The sequence below is a fragment of the Balaenoptera musculus genome, chromosome 15 (assembly GCF_009873245.2).
Source record: "Balaenoptera musculus isolate JJ_BM4_2016_0621 chromosome 15, mBalMus1.pri.v3, whole genome shotgun sequence".
NCBI lineage: Eukaryota > Metazoa > Chordata > Mammalia > Artiodactyla > Balaenopteridae > Balaenoptera > Balaenoptera musculus.
The window spans coordinates 27625820-27645566 of record NC_045799.1 but is presented as its reverse complement, the minus strand read 5'-3'; the positions used below and the strand labels follow the sequence as shown (position 1 = coordinate 27645566).

At 38.2% G+C, this 19747-nt stretch overlaps 2 protein-coding genes across 2 annotated transcripts; one reads left to right on the top strand and one right to left on the bottom strand.

The window, feature by feature from the left end:
• The first annotated feature begins 625 nt into the window (after nucleotides 1-625).
• DEFB128 (defensin beta 128) lies at nucleotides 626-3204 on the top strand. Its single transcript, XM_036826722.1, has 2 exons — nucleotides 626-674; nucleotides 2969-3204. Exons 1-2 carry the CDS (start codon nucleotides 626-628, stop codon nucleotides 3202-3204), a joined length of 285 nt encoding a protein of 94 aa, XP_036682617.1.
• Nucleotides 3205-17541: 14337 nt separating this feature from the next.
• DEFB127 (defensin beta 127) lies at nucleotides 17542-19411 on the bottom strand. Its single transcript, XM_036826721.1, has 2 exons — nucleotides 19363-19411; nucleotides 17542-17795 (listed from the first exon to the last, which is right to left on the bottom strand). Exons 1-2 carry the CDS (start codon nucleotides 19409-19411, stop codon nucleotides 17542-17544), a joined length of 303 nt encoding a protein of 100 aa, XP_036682616.1.
• Between the last annotated feature and the right edge of the window lie 336 nt (nucleotides 19412-19747).

Below are 19747 nucleotides of genomic sequence, written 5' to 3'. Positions count from 1 at the left end.
TCTTTTGAAAGATTTTAGTTGTGGAATTGAGCTTTACTGGATGGGTAAGACTTTATGGGAAACTCTGAAATAACATCAATTTATCTAGCCAAACCTAAAAGCAATCTTTCTCTTAGAGGATTTTCTGGAAGTCTCATACATTAAAAAAATGATTATTGGATGTGCTTATGTGTTTACATGGATTAGTTGATGATTCAATTATTCTTCCAAATGGATTACCTTTGTGAGTGAAAGGTGGCACTAGCTGGATCGGATATTGGAAAAGTAGGAACAAATTAAGACACTCCCACACAAACCAGGATACATGGCCAACCAACCTTGACCCAAGTGGGTTGATGGCCCAGGTGGAGAAATCATTGTTCCTGCTCTTTGGGAGCTCATATCCTGAGAAAGGAGGAGTAAGTGTGATGTGATCAAATGTTCTGTGACTGTGAACTCCATATTTGGGAATGAAAGTGGGGGTGGACTTGGATTTCCTGTCCTTCCATGTGGGTTAAAATGAGAGCTCAGAACCCTGATAGCACCCAAAACTCTGTCTCATCTTGAAAGACTCTTTGTGACTGTGTGACACAGGTCACTGGACAAAGAAATTCTGCTGCCTATTTGTCTTGGGAAGTCTGTAAACATGAAGCTGTTTCTGGTTCTCATTATTCTGCTGTTTGAGGTATCCAAAGGTAACGTGTCCAAATGTACCATGAAATTCTAGGAAATATTACTATTCACAGGAATGGGGGCAGGGCCTTGAAGATTATTGATATCTTGCTGGTATCATCAAAAATACTCACTGTCCTCGGACCCTGACTTGAGTCTGTGTCTTAGAAGACAGCATCCAGGGAGGTAAGAAGTCAGCGTTGTACTATCAGAAGTCCTCTCCAAAGGCAGGAAGGAATCCATCGTCTAGAGTTACCTTTACAATGTTGAACATAGTTTTCACCCAGGAATCTGGCCATCTCTTTTTCCATTTTCCAAATTCATTTTCAGCCTACACCACAACAGTAATGTGAATAGTACAAGCTTTGGAGTCATGTAGATGTGAGGTTAAAATATGTCCTCATCATTGGCTACTTGTATGAAATGAGTTAATTATTCTCTTTGAAAATCAGTTTTCTCATCTGTCAGGTGAGTATAATGACTCAATTTCATAATGATTTTATTTCATGTGAGGATTACATGAGCTTACAAATGTGAAGCACCAAATTCATGGTGGGAGCTCTGTCTGTGAGAGTTCCCTTCTTCTTTGCTATTGTAGGAAGGTAGCCTGTCTTTTTGTGGTCTTAAAGATATCTTTTTGTAAATAGAGCTGCAGTGAACATTGTGGTACGTGACTCTTTTTGAATTGTGGTTTTCTTAAGGTATATGCCCAGTAGTGGGATTGCTGGATCATATGGTAATTCTATTCTTAGTTCTTTAAGGAACCTCCATACTGTTCTCCATAGTGGCTGTATCAATTTACATTCCCACCAACAATGCAAGAGGGTTCCCTTTTCTCCACACCCTCTCCAGCATATATTGTTTGTAGATATTTTGATGATGGCCATTCTGACTGGTGTGAGATGATATCTCATTGTAGTTTTGATTTGCATTTCTCTAATGTTCATTGCAGCTCTATTTACAATAGCCAGGACATGGAAGCAACCTAAGTGTCCATTGACAGATGAATGGATAAAGAAGATGTAGCACATATATACAGTGGAGTATTACTCAGCCATAAAAAGAAACGAAATTGAGTTATTTGTAGTGAGGTGGATGGACGTAGAGTCTGTCATACAGAGTGAAGTAAGTCAGAAAGAGAAAAACAAATACTGTATGCTAACACATATATATGGAATCTAAAAAAAAAATGTCATGAAGAACCTAGGGGCAAGACAGGAATAAAGACGCAGACCTACTAGAGAATGGACTTGAGGACATGGGGTGGGGGAAGGGTAAGCTGGGACAAAGTGAGAGAGTGGCATGGACACATATACACTACCAAATGTAAAATAGATAGCTAGTGGGAAGCAGCCGCATAGCACAGGGAGATCAGCTTAGTGCTTTGTGACCATCTAGAGGGGTGGGATAGGGAGAGTGGGAGGGAGGGAGACACAAGAGGGAAGAGATATGGGGATATATGTATATGTATAGCTGATTCACTCTGTTATAAAGCAGAAACTAACACACCATTGTAAAGCAATTATACTCCAATAAAGATGTTTAAAAATATATATTTTTAACCTTCAAAGATGCTCCTTGGTTCTGGAATTTAGAATAGGGAGAACCATGTCTTTGTTCTTCATCTTTATTCTGTGGGCTTGTCCACATTTGCGTACAAGGGTAAAGAAAGAATTGGAAAAGCAGATTTAGGACCTCAATGCAATGCTCTGCATAAGTAACATTTTGAATGTCTGGGAAGACAGGCATACATGGAATTGAGTTTGATCCCTGGACAACACATTTATCTGAGATCAAAAGGAGGATGGAGAGAGAGAGAGAAAGAGAGAGAGAGAGGGAAAGAGAGAGAGAGAGAGAAGAGGTGGAAGAGTCAGGTTGTGAAAAAATCATAGAGGCTGAATGAGGGAAGTTTTCAACAGCAATAAATGCTGAGACCCCTGAGGTATTGGCAAAGGGAGTTTTCTGCTGTCCATGTCAGTGAGTGTGAAACCCAATTACACTGTTAACTTTAAACATTCTATCTGTGATGTTCTTTTAAAAGTTAATTTGGCTTTGAATTGTGCCATGGTGACAAGTTCGTATTCTCTGGGAACACTGGACTGTGGTAGGGCTGACAGGATGTTGACTTTGGATATTGGCTAGGAACCTGGGGTTTTGGATGTCTTAATTTGGGATGATTTTCAAGGAGGAGGCTCTGAGTTTTCTCTTAGCATAAGGTTCACTTTGGGACCACAGGAGGTCATAGCTTGTGGAGAACCACATAACTTCTTCTCTGCCTCAGGAACTAATCTTGTTCATTGCTGTTTCCTGTGCATAGATGCAGCACGACACAGAAAATGCTTTAGTAACATATCAGGTTACTGCAGGAAGAAATGCAAACTGGGAGAAACATATGAAATAGCATGTGTAAATGGAAAATTATGTTGTATTAATGAAGACGAAAAGAGACAATATCAACAAGTCACAGAGCCACCTGAACCTTCAAGGAAGCCTGATTTGAAGTTGGACTATGCTATCTTACCCACTGTCACACTTAGCACAACTCCACTATAAACCAAGCACTTGTTCCACTGGTCTCCACTCTTCTTAAACCAAAAGTGCCACCTAATCCAACAGGTTAGGGCAAAAGATTTATCTACTTCTTTTGTGAACTTGATTCTCTACATAATAAAGTCCTATGCTTTTCCCTGGATTTATTTGTTAATGTATTCACTCATTTTTTAACACTTCAAACATAAATGAATATTTTTCATGTTCCAGGCATTATAGTAGCAACATGGGTGATAAAGATATGAAGTGAACACATTAATAGAGGTGGCAGTTAACCCCTCCATTTTCTGTTTGAGGTAATATTTCATAGCATTTCATGTTACTCCTCTTTTTAATGAAGCTTCTTAGGTCTAAGCAGATCTGAATGTCCTGGCTTTGTGTGTGTGGGAATGAATACAGAGGGTTTGGCTAACAACCAAGAATTCATTAGGGGAAGGCAAGACATTTGAATATTTTCACAATAGTTATTGGGGCAGGTCTAATGGGCAGTGATGACAGCTAGTGATGATTCCAATATATCATTTGAAGCTCATTTAGCATGCATGCTTCATCTCCTTTTTTAGTAGCAATTTGAACTAAGTTGTGTCCATTTGACACAATTAGGCAAATATTACTCATAGGATCTTTGAAAGCATTTCATAGTCTGTTTCAATAGTGTGAAATTTATAAACTTTTAGCTATTCAGATGAAAAAGGTCTGGGGTTCTTATGTAAAATATGGTGACTGTAGTTGACAATTCTGTATTCTATAATTGAAATTTGCTGAGAGAGTAGAACTTAAGTGTTCTCACCAAAACAAACAAACAAACAAGCAAACAAACAATTTGAGGTAATAGCTGTATTAATTAATTAGATGGGGGAGATTCTTTTCATAATGTATACATATATCAAATCATCACGATGCACACTTTAAATATCTTACAATTTTGTAAGTTAATTATACCTCAATAAAGCTGAAATTAAAAAATTAAAGAAATAGTGTGAAATTTAAAGCCTTATAAATTGAGAAGGACATATTTAAAAAGCTCTTCAGGAACTAGATAAAATTTCAGTAAGTCATGACCATAAGAAATGCTCTCCAAATGAACAGAACCGAAACTTTTGTGGTGACATCCATTGATGTTCCTTGCTTGAAGTATTTGTCATAAATAACTTTCATGGAGCTAACAGTTACTCATCTTGGATAAAGGAATCAATGAGCCTTATCTCTATGTGCAGCTCACCATATTGTTTCACTGAGAGGACAGAGAGACAAATATTTAGATGGTTATATTACTATTTTAAGAGCCTACAAGGACCTTCCTTTTAGTAGTTGTGGCTTTTGAGAATTCTGGAGAAGTATATAGCAAACAAAGACTGGACTGGATTATAAAATTTTAGAATTTTTTGTTGATTTCAGCACCATGGAAGGTAATACATGACCATATCAACCTAATTCTCAGAGAAGTTTTTTTTTTTTTAAATTAATTAATTAATTTATGGCTGTGTTGGGTCTTCGTTTCTGTGCGAGGGCTTCCTCTAGTTGCGGCAAGCGGGGGCCACTCTTCATCGCGGTGCGCGGGCCTCTCACTATCGCGGCCCCTCCCGTTGCGGAGCACAGGCTCCAGACGCGCAGGCTCAGTAGATGTGGCTCACGGGCCTAGTTGCTCCGCGGCATGTGGGATCTTCCCAGACCAGGGCTCGAACCCGTGTCCCCTGCATTGGCAGGCAGATTCTCAACCACTGCGCTACCAGGGAAGCCCCAGAAGTTTTAAAAAAGGCTTTAAAAAGCCCTTTCTGTATTGCAGCACTTCACAAGCTCCTCTCTTTTTCAGTCTTCCATCACTGTGGATCATCAGACGCATTTTTAGGGAGGGTCCATTTTGGCACTATAACATGAAGATGGGTCTTACCCATTGTCTTTATATGTGTCCTCTACTCTGCATAAGTCCATTGATAGATTAGATACAAGAATCTATTTTGGCTTAAGGTGGTATCAGATCAACCAGTGAAGTGTCTTCTGAGTTGGGACAGTGGGGTATAATAAACAGAACAGATAATTAAGCCTTGAATTCTATTTTGAAGGGATGGATCTACTTTTTGCTTTGACTTTTGCCCTATTATCCTTCTTGTATCCCTGCCATACTCATAGGAGAAGTGGATGTGGTTTGTATTGTTAGATGCATGTTTATTTGTCTGCCCTATTTTTATATGCAAAATTAAATTAAAATCCCATGTTTTTGTTATGCTCCCTTTGGTATAGGCTGTATTATGGGTACCTTATTTTTCTTGGATCTGTCTTATAGCATTCTCTAAAACCTTATTCACAGAACATTTTTAAATTGCCAAATGTTCTAGGTAAAGTTTTCTAGTTAGTGTCAGCAATTGGAACCACCCATCTCCCTAGGAGTCTTGGACAATACTCATGAAAGCTGTCAGAGATATTAATCATTTCCTATCCACACTCACCTCTTCTTAGAAAATTTGCTCATAGCCCTCCTCAGGGAACATGTAACCAAGCAGGACCTCATGGGGCCTTCCTGGGACAGACCTCCTTTCCCATGTCTTCCACCTGCCCTTTATTTGTAGAAAAACTTTAGCCTCCTAAGCCTTCCCTGAGTTCCAAAGAGCAAGTTTAATCAGAGAATTGGGAAAATGCAGAAACAAAGGAAAACAGTCAAGCAAGACAAAATAATATTTTAGCCATTAAACAAAATGAAGGACCTTTAATTCCTCCTCAAGGGCTATAGATAATATTCTGAGCCATATTCTTGAGCTGTTTTGCAGATGCTGAAATCCCCACCAGGTGGAACTGTAGTTTGCCCACAAGCATGTAGATCCCAGACTGGCTGGAACCAGAAGGTTGATGATGTTGACTCCCAATTGCCTCACCACCAGCCAATCAGAAGAATGTCCATGGAAGCTGATCAAGCACCCGCCAACCCTCTCCTTCACCCAGTCTTTAGAAACCTTTCCCTGAGGGCAATCAAGGAGTTTTTTTTTTGTTTTTTTTTTTTTTAATGTTTGTGGGTTGGCACTCCTGGGAGGGCTCCTCGAGGCCATGTTTTTTATTTATTTTTATTTTTGGCTGTGTTGGGTCTTCGTTTCTGTGCTAGGGCTTTCTCTAGTTCGGGCAAGCGGGGGGCCACTCTTCATCGCGGTGCGCGGGCCTCTCACTATCGCGGCCTCTCTTGTTGCGGAGCACAGGCTCCAGACACGCAGGCTCAGTAGTTGTGGCTCACGGGCCTAGTTTCTCCGCGGCATGTGGGATCTTCCCAGACCAGGGCTCGAACCCGTGTCCCCTGCATTAGCAGGCAGATTCTCAACCACTGCGCCACCAGGGAAGCCCAATCAAGGAGTTTAAACATTTTATGCATACTCCTTGCATGGCCTTTCAATAAACGTTGCATTTTCCTTCACCACAACCCCATGTCAGCAGACCCAAGTTTGGTTTGGTAACAAATCTATTTCTATGGGCCCGTCAAAAAAGTAGATAATCCTGTTATCTTGGCTATAAGTAGCTGAATTATGGTGTGTCACTAAATTAAAATATAGTCAATGACTTTGAAGTAGTAAAATAAAAATTTAGCAAAATATCTGTGTCCTTTAGTGAAGAATAGTGGCATGGTAAGCTTTACCATGTTGGGAAAGAATAAAAAAGAGCATATTTCAAGTAACACAGTTAATGACTTGCACAAACACAAATCACATTCCCCAGAGTTTGCATGTAGCCTATCTTTATTTTTTAAGTCTTTATTTTAAAAGAGTGCAGTGAATAACTGGACATCATCAAAATTGAAAACTTTTGTGCTTCAAAGGACACCATGAAGAAAGCACAAAGACAATCTACAGAAAGGGAGAAAATTTTTTGCAAATCATATATCTGATAAGGGACTTGTATCTAGAATATATAAAGAACTATTGCAACTCAATAATAAAAGGCAAATAACCCAATTTAAAAATGAACCAAAAATGGTCCCAATCTTTCTCACACTTGTTAGCCAGCAGTGACTCTGGGAAGTCCACATGTTGCCACACGTTACTGTAGTGATCATGTGCCTGGCATGGCTCTGGAAGACAGGGACCTTAAAGAGCCACAATGGCTAAACATGGTGATAATGAAAAACTGGCTGCTATGGAGGCCAAAATCTGTCATCTAATTGAGTATTGCTTTGGTGATTTCAATTCACCAGGAGACAAAATTTTAAAGGAACAGATTAAATTTGGATGAAAGCTGGGTACCTTTAGAGATAATGATATAATTCAACACATTGAACCATCTAACAACAGACTTTCATGTAATAGTAGAAGAGTTGAGCAAATGAAAAAAATGTGCAACATCACTAGCCATCAGATATGGCTAGTGAGCTAGCCATCACTAGCTCATTTACATATCAAAACCACATTGAAAAATGGGCAGAAGACCTAAATAGACATTTCTCCAAAGAAGATACACAGATTGCCAACAAACACATGAAAGAATGCTCAACGTCATTAATCATTAGAGAAATGCAAATCAAAACTACAATGAGATATCATCTCACACCGGTCAGAATGGCCATCATCAAAAAATCTAGAAACAATAAATGCTGGAGAGGGTGTGGAGAAAAAGGAACCCTCTTGCACTGTTGGTGGGAATGTAAATTGATACAGCCACTATGGAGAACAGTATGGAGGTTCCTTAAAAAACTAAAAATAGGACTACCATACGACCCAGCAATCCCACTACTGGGCATATACCCTGAGAAAACCATAATTCAAAAAGAGTCATGTACCACAATGTTCATTGCAGCTCTATTTACAATAGCCAGGACATGGAAGCAACCTAAGTGTCCATCAACAGACGAATGGGTAAAGAAGATGTGGTACATATATACAATGGAATATTACTCAGCCATAAAAAGGAATGAAACTGAGTTATTTGTAGTGAGGTGGATGGACCTAGAGACTGTCATACAGAGTGAAGTAAGTCAGAAAGAGAAAAACAAATACAGTATGCTAACACATATATATGGAATGTAAAAAAACAAAAAAGAAAAAAAATGGTCAGAAGAACCTAGGGGCAAGACGGGAATAAAAATGCAGACCTAGTAGAGAATGGACTTGAGGATATGGGGAGGGGGAAGGGTAAGCTGGGACAAAGTGAGAGAGTGGCATGGACATATATACACTACCCAACGTAAAATAGATAGCTAGTGGGAAGCAGCCGCATAGCACAGGGAGATCAGCTTGGTGCTTTGTGACCACCTAGAGGGGTGGGATAGGGAAGGTTGGAGGGAGGGAGATGCAAGAGGGAAGAGATATGGGGACATATGTATATGTATAACTGATTCACTTTGTTATAAAGCAGAAACTAACACACAATTGTAAAGCAATTATACTCCAATAAAGATGTTAAAAAAAACCCCACCACATTGATACAGCACTTCACACTCACTAGGATCACTATAATCAGAAAGGCAAATAATAACAAGTTTTGTCATGGATGTGGAGAACCTGGAACCCTCATACCCTGCTAATGGGAATGTAAAATGGTGCAGCCATGTTGGAAAACAGTCTAGCAATTCCTCAAATGTTAAGCATAGATTTACTATATGATCTGAGTGTTTCACTCTTAGTTATACATACAAAAGAAAGGAAAACATATGTCCACACAAAAGCTTGTATATAAATGTTCATTGCATCATTATTCATAATAGCCTGGTCACATGCCTATACCCTAGGAGCAACTTTGGAATGTACAGACTCATTCCTACTACCAAAATAAAACAGTGTGGGCAAAGTGCTGAGAAGCCTGACAGATGTCCACTACACCAGCTTTGAAATAAGAATTCAGGAGCAGAGAACCTCTTCCTTTAATATTGCAGGAACTAAAGAAGATTTTCAGGGACAGATTCAGACTAATTGGCCTGTTCTTAGAGATGCTACTAAGGTGCGAGCTGCCTAATTGGCGAATACGGGCTAAGATGTTCAGGCTTGGGAAAAGAATGAAAAGTGAAACTACAGACTTATCTTTTAAACATCTTTGGACTTGACCTTGTAGGAAACAGAGGAAACTTGAAAGGTTTGAAATAGATAAAAGCATAAAGTTTTATTATATAAATGTAGCTCAGAGAATAGTGTAGAGGACAGATGGGAGAAAAGACTTCTGAGGGCAAACAGAACAGGAAGGAGCTGCAATCATCTGGTAAGATACGATGCATGCCTGTTTGCAGGCAATGTTAGAAAATATATGGAGGTAAGGCTAGATTTTTAAAATAATTAGAAGATAGACTCAACCAAATTTGTTGATCACTTGGAACCAGAGGATGGGAAAGAGAGGATTTAAGCATTCCTCTTAGGTTTCTATCTTGGGTCACTGGGTAAATGCTTGCATATTTCAGGAAATAGGAGATTCTGATAGAGCTTCCAGTGTGTTAGGTAGTTCAGTGCTTGTCATCCTTATAGTTTCCTTGTAGCTGTAATTGTTTTACTCATAGCCTTCCCTCTGGAAGGCAGCATTAGGCTATACCTTGCACAGGGATGGGCATCTTACTCAATGCAGTTCATCCAAGGGCTGCCAGGTGTAGAATGTGTTACTCAGCAGAGACCATCAAGGGGGTTCTTTCTGAAATTCTGACTAGGAATTTGGGTAAACTGGTAGTTGAGAGCAGTGAGGGAACACAGCATTAACACTGATGAAGAGAAATGCTTTGGGTCAAAATTGAGGACAGCCTCTACTGAAATTTATATCAGGACTAAATAAGACCACAAATGGGTTATGCATCTGGAATACAACACTTTGGTCCCATAGAAACTCACTTTTATTGCATTGCTTGACCAGCATTCATTCATTACATGGTGGACTTATTCTGATCCACACATTAAGATAATGCATGAAACTCTCAGTTTCCTGCTACAGGTGTATTGTGAAGACACACTGCACTACAACCTATAGTGCTCACTTATTGATAAAAAATGGACACTTCTCTTAGGTCACAGTCCAAGGAAAAAAACCTGCATTTCTCAGGGCATTGACTCAGCTTCAGAGAGCCAATTCATCTCCGATCACACCATATTCCTAGACATAGAAAAGACACAGTCTCCTTTCCCTCCACGAGTGGGCTAGATAAGGGGAAAAAGTGAATTGGGGTATGAAATGGTAGCAAGGTCAGTGGATTCTGGGAAGAGGGAGTAGATGACTTTGGTGACTATATTGAAGAAAGCAGAATCAGCACCATCTACAGTCATTTAAATAAAGAAAAATTTATTTATTATTTCAACAGAGTTACTATGTGCATCAAATGTAGAATCCTACTGCCATCTTGGTATATTGTTAGGATCTCACTGAGCACTCACTATCAACTCTATGTGCCATAACAGTTAAAACGATACTACAGGTTCAATCCATAGCTTCCAGAATTCATTTAAGGGGATTCGAACAGAAGCTGGAGTTGTGATAATGAGGAAACACAAGGATATAGACTATCCTTCAGTGAATGATACCACCACAACCCAGTTTCTCATATCACTGTGGGCTGAAGCCAGGGAGTTAGTCATCCTCACTCCCATCACATCCAATGATTACTGCTGCTAAATAGCTCTTGAATCTACCCACTTTTTTCCATCTTCACTACCTTGATTCTGGTCCAAACCACCTCTCACCTGGCCCATGGTGATAACCTTTTCTCTGTTCTCTCCATATCTACTCCCAGTTTCAACACATTTATGCATTCAGTACAATATGATTTAAAAAGTGCAGACCTAACCACATCACTCCCTGCTTAAAATATTTAATGGCTTCCGATTCCTCTTCAGTTAAAGATCAAAATCTTTAACATGGTCTATTAGTCTAATAAGTAACTCTCCAACATCATCCTTTCTCTTGTTCTTTGCCCACAAGCCTCATTTTTTGGGAATATACCATATTCCTTCTAATTCAGGGCCTCAGCACAGGCTGTTTTCTATGCATTGAATTCTCTCTCTGTATCCTTTCCCCATAGAGTCCTTTAAAAAACCCTTTACTTATTATTTAACTTAAGCACCACTTTCATATTTCAGTCAGTTCAAGCATGTGTTAATTGCTTCTTCAACTAGTAGCAAGAGGGTTTGGGGAGACAGTGACTGGCGGGACTTTATGAAGCAAAGGAAACATTAATAGGAGTTGACATTGCATTATTGGAAGGTATAATGAGTGTGCCATGGCAAAAAAAGATAGTTTACTAAAGTTTCTCATAAATGTTTTTATAAGTCATTATATATGTGTATATATATGATTTCTTCCTAACAGAGCTATATTAAATTCCCCTTTTATGCTGAGTAGTGTTTCCTGGCAACTTATGACCTGGTTGGATTCTACAAATTTTTGTCCACTTTTTTCCTTTTCCAAAATTCCTGTCTTGTATCCAGTTCAAAGATTTTATCCTTCCACCTCCCTTGTGCAGGTTAGAACTATAACTCTAGTGGCTTGAAACGGAGGAAGGGACATCTTCTGACTCTAAGACACTTTCCCCTCTAAGACTGCCTCATGTGATTGGTTGTTTTCAACCCATTATTGCACACAAGATCACACACATTCAGAACTTGCACATATTCACTGACATGCTTATGTACACTTTAGCCCCCAGTCCTGACTGCATCCCAGGATTTTTCTGAGGTCACTTCTTTCATTCACTCACTGTTTCCTGAGGCTTGATTCCCAACATCCCCTCCAGACTTGGAACCTAATATGATTGCCTCACCTGCGGGGTGGGAGTGAATGAGGATTGTGTGCGCTGACCACATGATATGCATCCTGGCATCCAGGTTGTGTAGGAGTGCAGTTAACACTGCTGTCTGCCAGGCTCTGGAAAGCTCCTTCAGTCAGAGGAGCCAAGAGGCCATGTTCATGCAGCAGCAGCAGCTGCCTGGTTCTTAGTGAGTAACACAGGCGCTGATTGCTGCATTAGCATACTGGGTAGCAGTGTGCTGGTGTTGGCTTGCACTGAGTAGATAGAGCCAATTGTGAGCATCTCTTTCCAACTCCATATTCAATGACTTCACATTATAGCTTGAAATAAGCTATGTGGGAGAATTTACACAAGGAAATTAGCAAATACTTTAGGTCCGCATCCCCACCTTGGGAGCTGGTTTACCAGTGCACTGTGGTTGTTCAGATTGTACTAACATTTTTTTTAACTTGATGAAAAATGGCTTTTTTTGTGGTTCACTTTATTAACCAGTAGGGAAACTGTTGGACAGATTGGTCAGCCTTGGTGCAGGCAATAAAGAGACACATTGTCTGTAGGTTTTCTTGTAAATAGATATTGAATGTTTCAAACGCTTTTCCTGCATTTATTTAGAGGCCGTACATTATTGAGATAAAACCCCTAAATTTTTAAAAAGAAAATTAAATGCAAGTAAAGCAGGAGGAAGGTGATGATTAAGAGGAGAACAATACGTTGAGAAATATATGGAGAGAGGAGTGTTGAAGTCCCCAAATATAATTGAGGATTTCTCTATTTCTCCTTTTAGTTCCACCAGTTTTTATTTTGAAGTTCTATTCTTAGTTGCATTCACATTTAGTGTTGTTATATTTTCTTGGCAAATTAACTTCTTTATGCCCCTCTTTATCCTTGCTAATATTCCTTGTTTTGCAATCTACTTTGCCCAGTATTAATATAGCCACTTCAGCTTTCTTTTAATTAATGTTATATGTAATTTAAAACATTTTATCTACATTTTTTTTATATTTATAGAGCTTTTTTGGTAGTCAGCAAATAGTTAGGTCTTCTTTTTTAATCCAATCTTATAATCTCTCTTTTAAAATTGGTTTATTGAGATCATTTATATTTAATATAATAGTTTATACATTATATTAAAATCTAATATTTTTACTGGAATTTTTAGACACGTTATTACTGGTGTACAGGACTCTCATGTGGGACAGGGCTGTGGGATTGATCTCAAGCTTCAAAAAAATGGAAAGATTGTCTAGAAACTTCCAGAACTATTGAGTGTATTTTGATGTAATGATCTTTGAATGGGTATTGACTATCACTATTATCAGAGTTCAAGAGCAGACCAAGAGCCCATCTGTTACAAGCAGATGAAAAATGACAAAAACACTAACCATTAGGATATGCAGTATACATTATTTATTAAAATAGAGGAGACAGGTAAGCAAACACCTTCCACACCTAACTACAGAAGAAAAAGAAAATAACTGAAGGGAAGTTTAGATTCAGAGTTATTATAGAAGACAAGACATAGTGCAGTAGATACACCCTAGAAGACTACTGCCCACTGAGTATCAGTAATTATATAAATTGTGAATTTGAGAATTTAAAAACTAAATAATTGAATTCTTAAAAGGATCCATGTACCCCAATGTAGTTCATGATAAAGTTTAAACCAGTCTGTAATAAACTTAGAAAAATTAGAATAATGCAATGAAATTTTAAGAAATTGGATGAATTTAGTTAAAAATCTGACTTTTTTTCCTACTATGCCATTTATACACCTTTCTTGGTGGTAAAATTTCTTTCACTTTTGAAATGATGGTGACAAAGAGAAATTGTTAATAGATAATGGTATTGATAGATAATGGTATTAGCAAACTTTTGTAAGTAAAAAAAATTGTAAAAAATTAACTGATGTAGAAAGTCCAGGACTAGAAGAATCATAACAGAGGTCAATATAAAAGAAAAATAAATGCCAGTTTTAAGCCACATAAAAGTTCATGGCAAGACAGAGGATCATAATGAAAACAAACTGTATGAAGGACAAGTGTGTAAACGTTTCTGTGTATGATATGTTCTGTTTGTTTTAAGTTTTGATGTTTAGTTGATTTTGTTTACATATAATTAAAGCAATATTACTATATTTGTAATTACAATTGAGAAAATTTCATGGTCAATATTTGTCCCCATAGTCCTCATGTAATCTAAGTTCTATTTATGTACTCTTATCTAAGAAAAATAAGAAGGTTTTAAATATAATAATGAACATATTATATGCTAAAAATTTGTGGGATATTGCTAAAGCTATGTAGAGAGGAAAATCTATAGCTTTAAAATGCTCATGTATGCGGGGCTTCCCTGGTGGTGCAGTGGTTGAGAATCTGCCTGCCAATGCAGGGGACACGGGTTCGAGCCCTGGTCTGGGAAGATCCCACATGCCACAGAGCAACTAGGCCCGTGCGTCACAACTACTAAGCCTGCACTCTAGAGCCCATGAGCCACAACTACTGAAGCCCGTGGGCCTAGATCCTGTGCAACAAGAGAAGCCACTGTAATGAGAAGCCCATGCACCGCAACGAAGAGTAGCCCCCACTCACTGCAACTAGAGAAAAAGTGCGCGTAGCAATGAAGACCCAATGCAGCCAAAAATTAAAAAATAAACAAATTTTAAAAAATGCTCATGTATGAAATGAAGAAAGGCTAAAAATAAGAGAGGTAAACATCATCTAATAATGTTAGAAAAAAGGGCATATTAAAACTAACAAAGTAGAAATAAGACATTATATTACACATTTATTTATTTATTTTTAAAATTTTATTTATTTATTTATTTATTTATTTATTTTTGGCTGTGTTGGGTCTTTGTTTCTGTGTGAGGGCTTTCTCTAGTTGCAGCGAGCGGGGGCCACTCTTCATCGCGGTGCGCGGGCCTCTCACTGTCGCGGCCTTTCTTGTTGTGGAGCACAGGCTCCAGACGCGCAGGCTCAGTAGTTGTGGCTCACGGGCCTAGTTGCTCTGCAGCACGTGGGATCTTCCCAGACCAGGGTTCGAACCCGTGCTCCCTGCATTGGCAGGCAGATTCTCAACCACTGCACCACCAGGGAAGCCCTATATTACACATTTAAAACAGGTGATTTTATTGTATGTGAAGTTGTTTGAAAAATAAGTGAAAATAAAAACATTAATAAAGACATTAAAGAAATGGAAACTAAACAAAAATTAATAAAGAAAATTTGATTTTTGTAAAGACTTATCAAATTAATAAGTGAATAGTGAGACATCGAGAAAAAAAGCGAAGACACAGACAATGGTGAAACGAAAAAGTAGACATCACTATATATCTTACAGACATTAAAAAGAAAAAGAAGACTTTACAAATTATTTTAGGGAAATACATTTGAAAATCTTAATAAAATGGGAAAAATAATAAAGTAAAAATACAAAAGCTAACTAAAAGAAATAGAAAATGAGAGTTGTCCTTTAAATCTTCAAGAAACAACCTATAATTTGTACACTTCCTATAAAGAGTTGAATCTCAGTTGATTCCATCAAATGTTTAATGACGGTATACTACGAAAGCTCTTGGATAAATAGGAAAACAGAGACTCCTGCCAAATTGATTTTGTGTTTAGTTTTTTAATTTAAATAAACTTTTAATTTTAGAACAGTTTTCTATCTATAGAAAAGTAATACAAAGATAGTACAGAGAGCTCCTGTATATTCCTCATCCAGTTTTCCTTATTGTTAACATCTTATAAGACCATGATGCCTTTGTCACAGTTAAGTACATTGATATTAGTTAAGTTCTGCCCTTATTATAATAGTTTTTCTTTAACCTCCTTTTCCTGTCTTAGGAGACCATGCAGAATATCACATTACCTTTAGTTGTCATGTCTCTTTATCTTCCTCTGGTCTGCTACAGTTTCTCAGAAATTTCTTGGTTTTGATGAATTTGACCGTTTTGAGGAGTACTGGTCAGATATTTTGCAGAATGCCACTCAGTTTGGGTTTTTCTCATTGTTAAACTGGGTTATGGGTTTTTGGAAGGAAGACGGCAAAGGTGAAGTGCCATTTGCATCACATCACACGTTCATGCTATCCATATGATTTTTCCATAAAATCTAAAACATGATTTTATGAGGTTTACCCATTGTAAAGTGACCCTTTTGCTCCTTTCCGTAGTCTACTCTTTGGAAGGAAGTCACTAAGCACAGCCCATATTCAAGGGAGAGGGAGGTGAAGCTCCACCTCCTTGGGGAAGAAGTATTTACATAAATTACTTGGAATTCTTCTGTACAGAAAAACTGTCTCTTCTCATCCATTTATTTATTTATTTAATTATTTATTCATATCAGTATGGACTCATGGATGTTTGCTTCTACCTTGTATTATAATCCAATGTTATGTTATTTATCTTACTGCTCAAATTGTCCCCATTTTGGTCATTCAAAGCTCTTTCAAAGTGACTCCTATGTCCCATTAATATGCCCCATCCTTCTGATTTTTTTTTTAACAACTTCATTGGAGTATACTTGCTTTGCAATGGTGTGTTAGCATCCTTCTGATTTTTAAAGCATGTCCTTACTTTCTGGCACTACAAGATACTTTAGGCTCATCTTGTATATTCCCCTGCCCCAGTCCTAGGACAGGAGATAAGAGGATAATTAAGAGAACACATACCACAAATTCATGATGGATATTACAGTGGTGAATAATATAAGAAACAAAACTGAAAAATAAGTGTGAAAAGTAGTTGGAAAGAAATTTTTCATGTTAATCACATCCAAAAGGTATATCTTTAAGAATTAGGTTGAGTATATAAATGGATAGTCATTATGTCATCTTGCATATCAAGACAGCAATAAAATCTCATACAATACTGCAATTCAGACCAGTTCCTAGGTCCTTTACATTTCCTCCAAACACCTAAGGGCTCCAGTTACCCCAGTAAAGGATGCGTTACTAGTGGTAACACATTAAACAACGACAACAGCAAAGAAACAACTAAAAACTTTGTCTTGGAGTTACATATTTATGTCTGCCTCCACCTTATATGGTGAGCTCCATAATAGTGAAATGTTATTCTTCTCTATCTTCCCAGCTCACTGCTTTTACACAGGAACTAAAGAAATTAGACTTCCCCATAGTTCAACTTTGGGTACTCTATTCTTAAACCAAACAAAATGCATGTATATTCTCCTAAAATGTCCTGTCTTTTCTAATTTCCTTCCATTTGTTGATTTCATTTTTTTTCAGTCAAATTACCTTCTCTACTAACACTCACCTGTTGAAATCCTACACATTTCACAAGGCACAACTTTAATCCTAAACTCACTCACATATTTTTCTGAATACTCAGCTTCATATTTCCCTCTCCTGAATTACAGGTCTACTTTCCTGAGTTTCTCCTTCCAGTCTTCCATGTTATAGATTTTTTAGAGTACTGGTTGTATCCCCTTTTCAAGGGGAGGTTCTGAGTTGTCCCTATCAATTCATCATTTGATATATTGAGTGTTCAACCTCTGGTTAAAGAACAATGAGTCAGAAAACTGACAATGAGATTTATTAGACTGAGATCTAGGAACAAGAAGGGAGAGGATGTGGACCTCTTCACCTCAGTTTATTGGAATAGGTTGAGAAATTAACAGAAAATTGTGCTTGATTTATGTAAACTTTTTGTTGGAGTTTGTATAATCCTGTTCATCTGCATAATACTCTTGTGGAAAAGTAAATGCATATGTCACTGGCTTTGGGCGAGGTGGTCTGGTAATTTTTTTACGTGCTTCCAGTTCCATGATATTGAGGCAACAATATCTCCCATTTTCACATAGTACTTCACGTATTTCTGTTGTTTTGCATATTTTCCTGCAGAATCCTCGTATGTATTCACCCCAGCATTTCTTAAGTTGTTCGGTTACTGTGCACATAAAGAACAATAGGCCAAGGTCAGTGTTTGAAACAAAATGCAACTTTAGTCATAGGGAAGACAGAGAATGTTTGTAGGGATAAGGTATATGGGAGACCCACAGAACATATAAGAGTAATATTCCGCAGAGGATTCTCCAAGAGGGTGAACTTCAGTGTTTATGTCTAACTGATCACTCATATTTTATTCCTCTAAGGTTTTGGGCTTCCATCCTACATCTGATGGACTTCACCAAGAGCAACAGATCTTATTTGGGAAAATAAAGGAGCTGAATCCTTGATTTCAGGCTATGGAACTATGCTCCATCTGAGAACCTCAGAAAATCTGCCTCTATTTGAATGCTTCCAGAGTACTACTTCCCTACCACTGCTTAGAATACAATAATTTGTTACTAGGTATTTATGTCTGAATCAAACTCTGCTCTTGGGTTCATACTTGCTGCCATGGTCAAGAATGACTTTTTTTTTGGTCCAGTCAGATATTTTTCCCCTCAACTTTCTTCCTCCCCCATTACTTCTCAGTATTGTACATTTTTGTCAATGCATATCTTCTTTTGGCTTCTACGTCATCACAACAATCTTGGGTTTGTTTTATCCCTCTGTGACCCCTCATTCTCTTTCTATCTCCAGAGGCAAGAATTCCTCCAGACCTTTGCTCACCTTGATATGTCCACTTTAGTGATCCTAAATGTTTTCAATAATCTGAGTTTAGGATGTTCACATTTTGGCTTCAGGGCTTGTACTATCCTCTGGAATAAACCCCAGAGGATGAGACTGAGAACAAAGATGCAGCCTCTAACACCAGGTTCTAGAGATTCCTTTGATTCTTAGGAGTTTAAGGGGCTACAGATAGACCATTATTATTCCTATAATAAGGGACAAATATAAGGGATCTGATTTTGAAAAAGGAAAGGAAGCTAATTTTTAAGTTTTTAGTATGTGCCAAGCCCTGTGCTAGATGTTTTACACGTTTTTGTCATTTAATAAATCCCCTATGAACCAGGTGTCATTATCTCCACAAATGAGGAAATTAAGGCTCAGCCAGTCTTCATCTTTTATGCAAAGTTGATAAACTAGTAGATGTTGAAGGCATGTTCCTAAAACCTGAATCCAAAGTTTGTTCTCCTTCCACTATTCACACACTGTAGTAAAATAGATTAAAATATATCTACAGTATGAGATTGGAAGAAAATATGGCTGGGTGCCAGAGTAAAAACTGTATCCAAAGAAATAAGGGCATCCCCAGATATTGGTCTTATGTCTTTCTGTAATGAGTCCTTCTCAAAGGAAATTATGACCTATTTCAGCTCTATGAATACTCCTTTTCAAAGAAAAGTAGCATAGTAGAAGGGCTCAGGAAGAGGGAATTTCTGATGACATTGGATAGACTTCAGCCATCCTTAGGGCCCTATCTCTTCCTACTGTGAATTATAAAATTCCCTTGGGTTCTTGAAAGTACTCCATCCATTGTTGATTTGAGTGAACCCCTGGAAGGCAGTTATGCTCACCACTATAAAACCAACATGGTTTGAGTCAGCCCCTGGAAATCTCTGGATTACCTGTGAACTTCTGGAACAGCAGAACTGCAATGATCAGGAGGAGCCTCATGGCCAGGCTTCCCAGAGGAGGTGACAGCCAAGGCTCTTGGTCCACTATGTCATCTTCCTCAGAGACTTAGACTCTTATGCACTGAACCAGAACAGATGCTATGATACGAAGTGTGCCCCTAAACTTCTGAACTGTGGACTTTTTAACATGTGGGCAGGCAGGGAAATTTGTTTACCCACACATGGAATTCAGAGACACAGTGTGTTCCATCCCATCACACCTGATGCCATTCTGTAGGCTGTAGACTGCTGGTGAGAAAACTCTGTGCTTTCTCTACTTTGGCTGTCTGCCCAGATAGACCAAGGTAGACATGTACTCACTTCTAGGAATGAATAA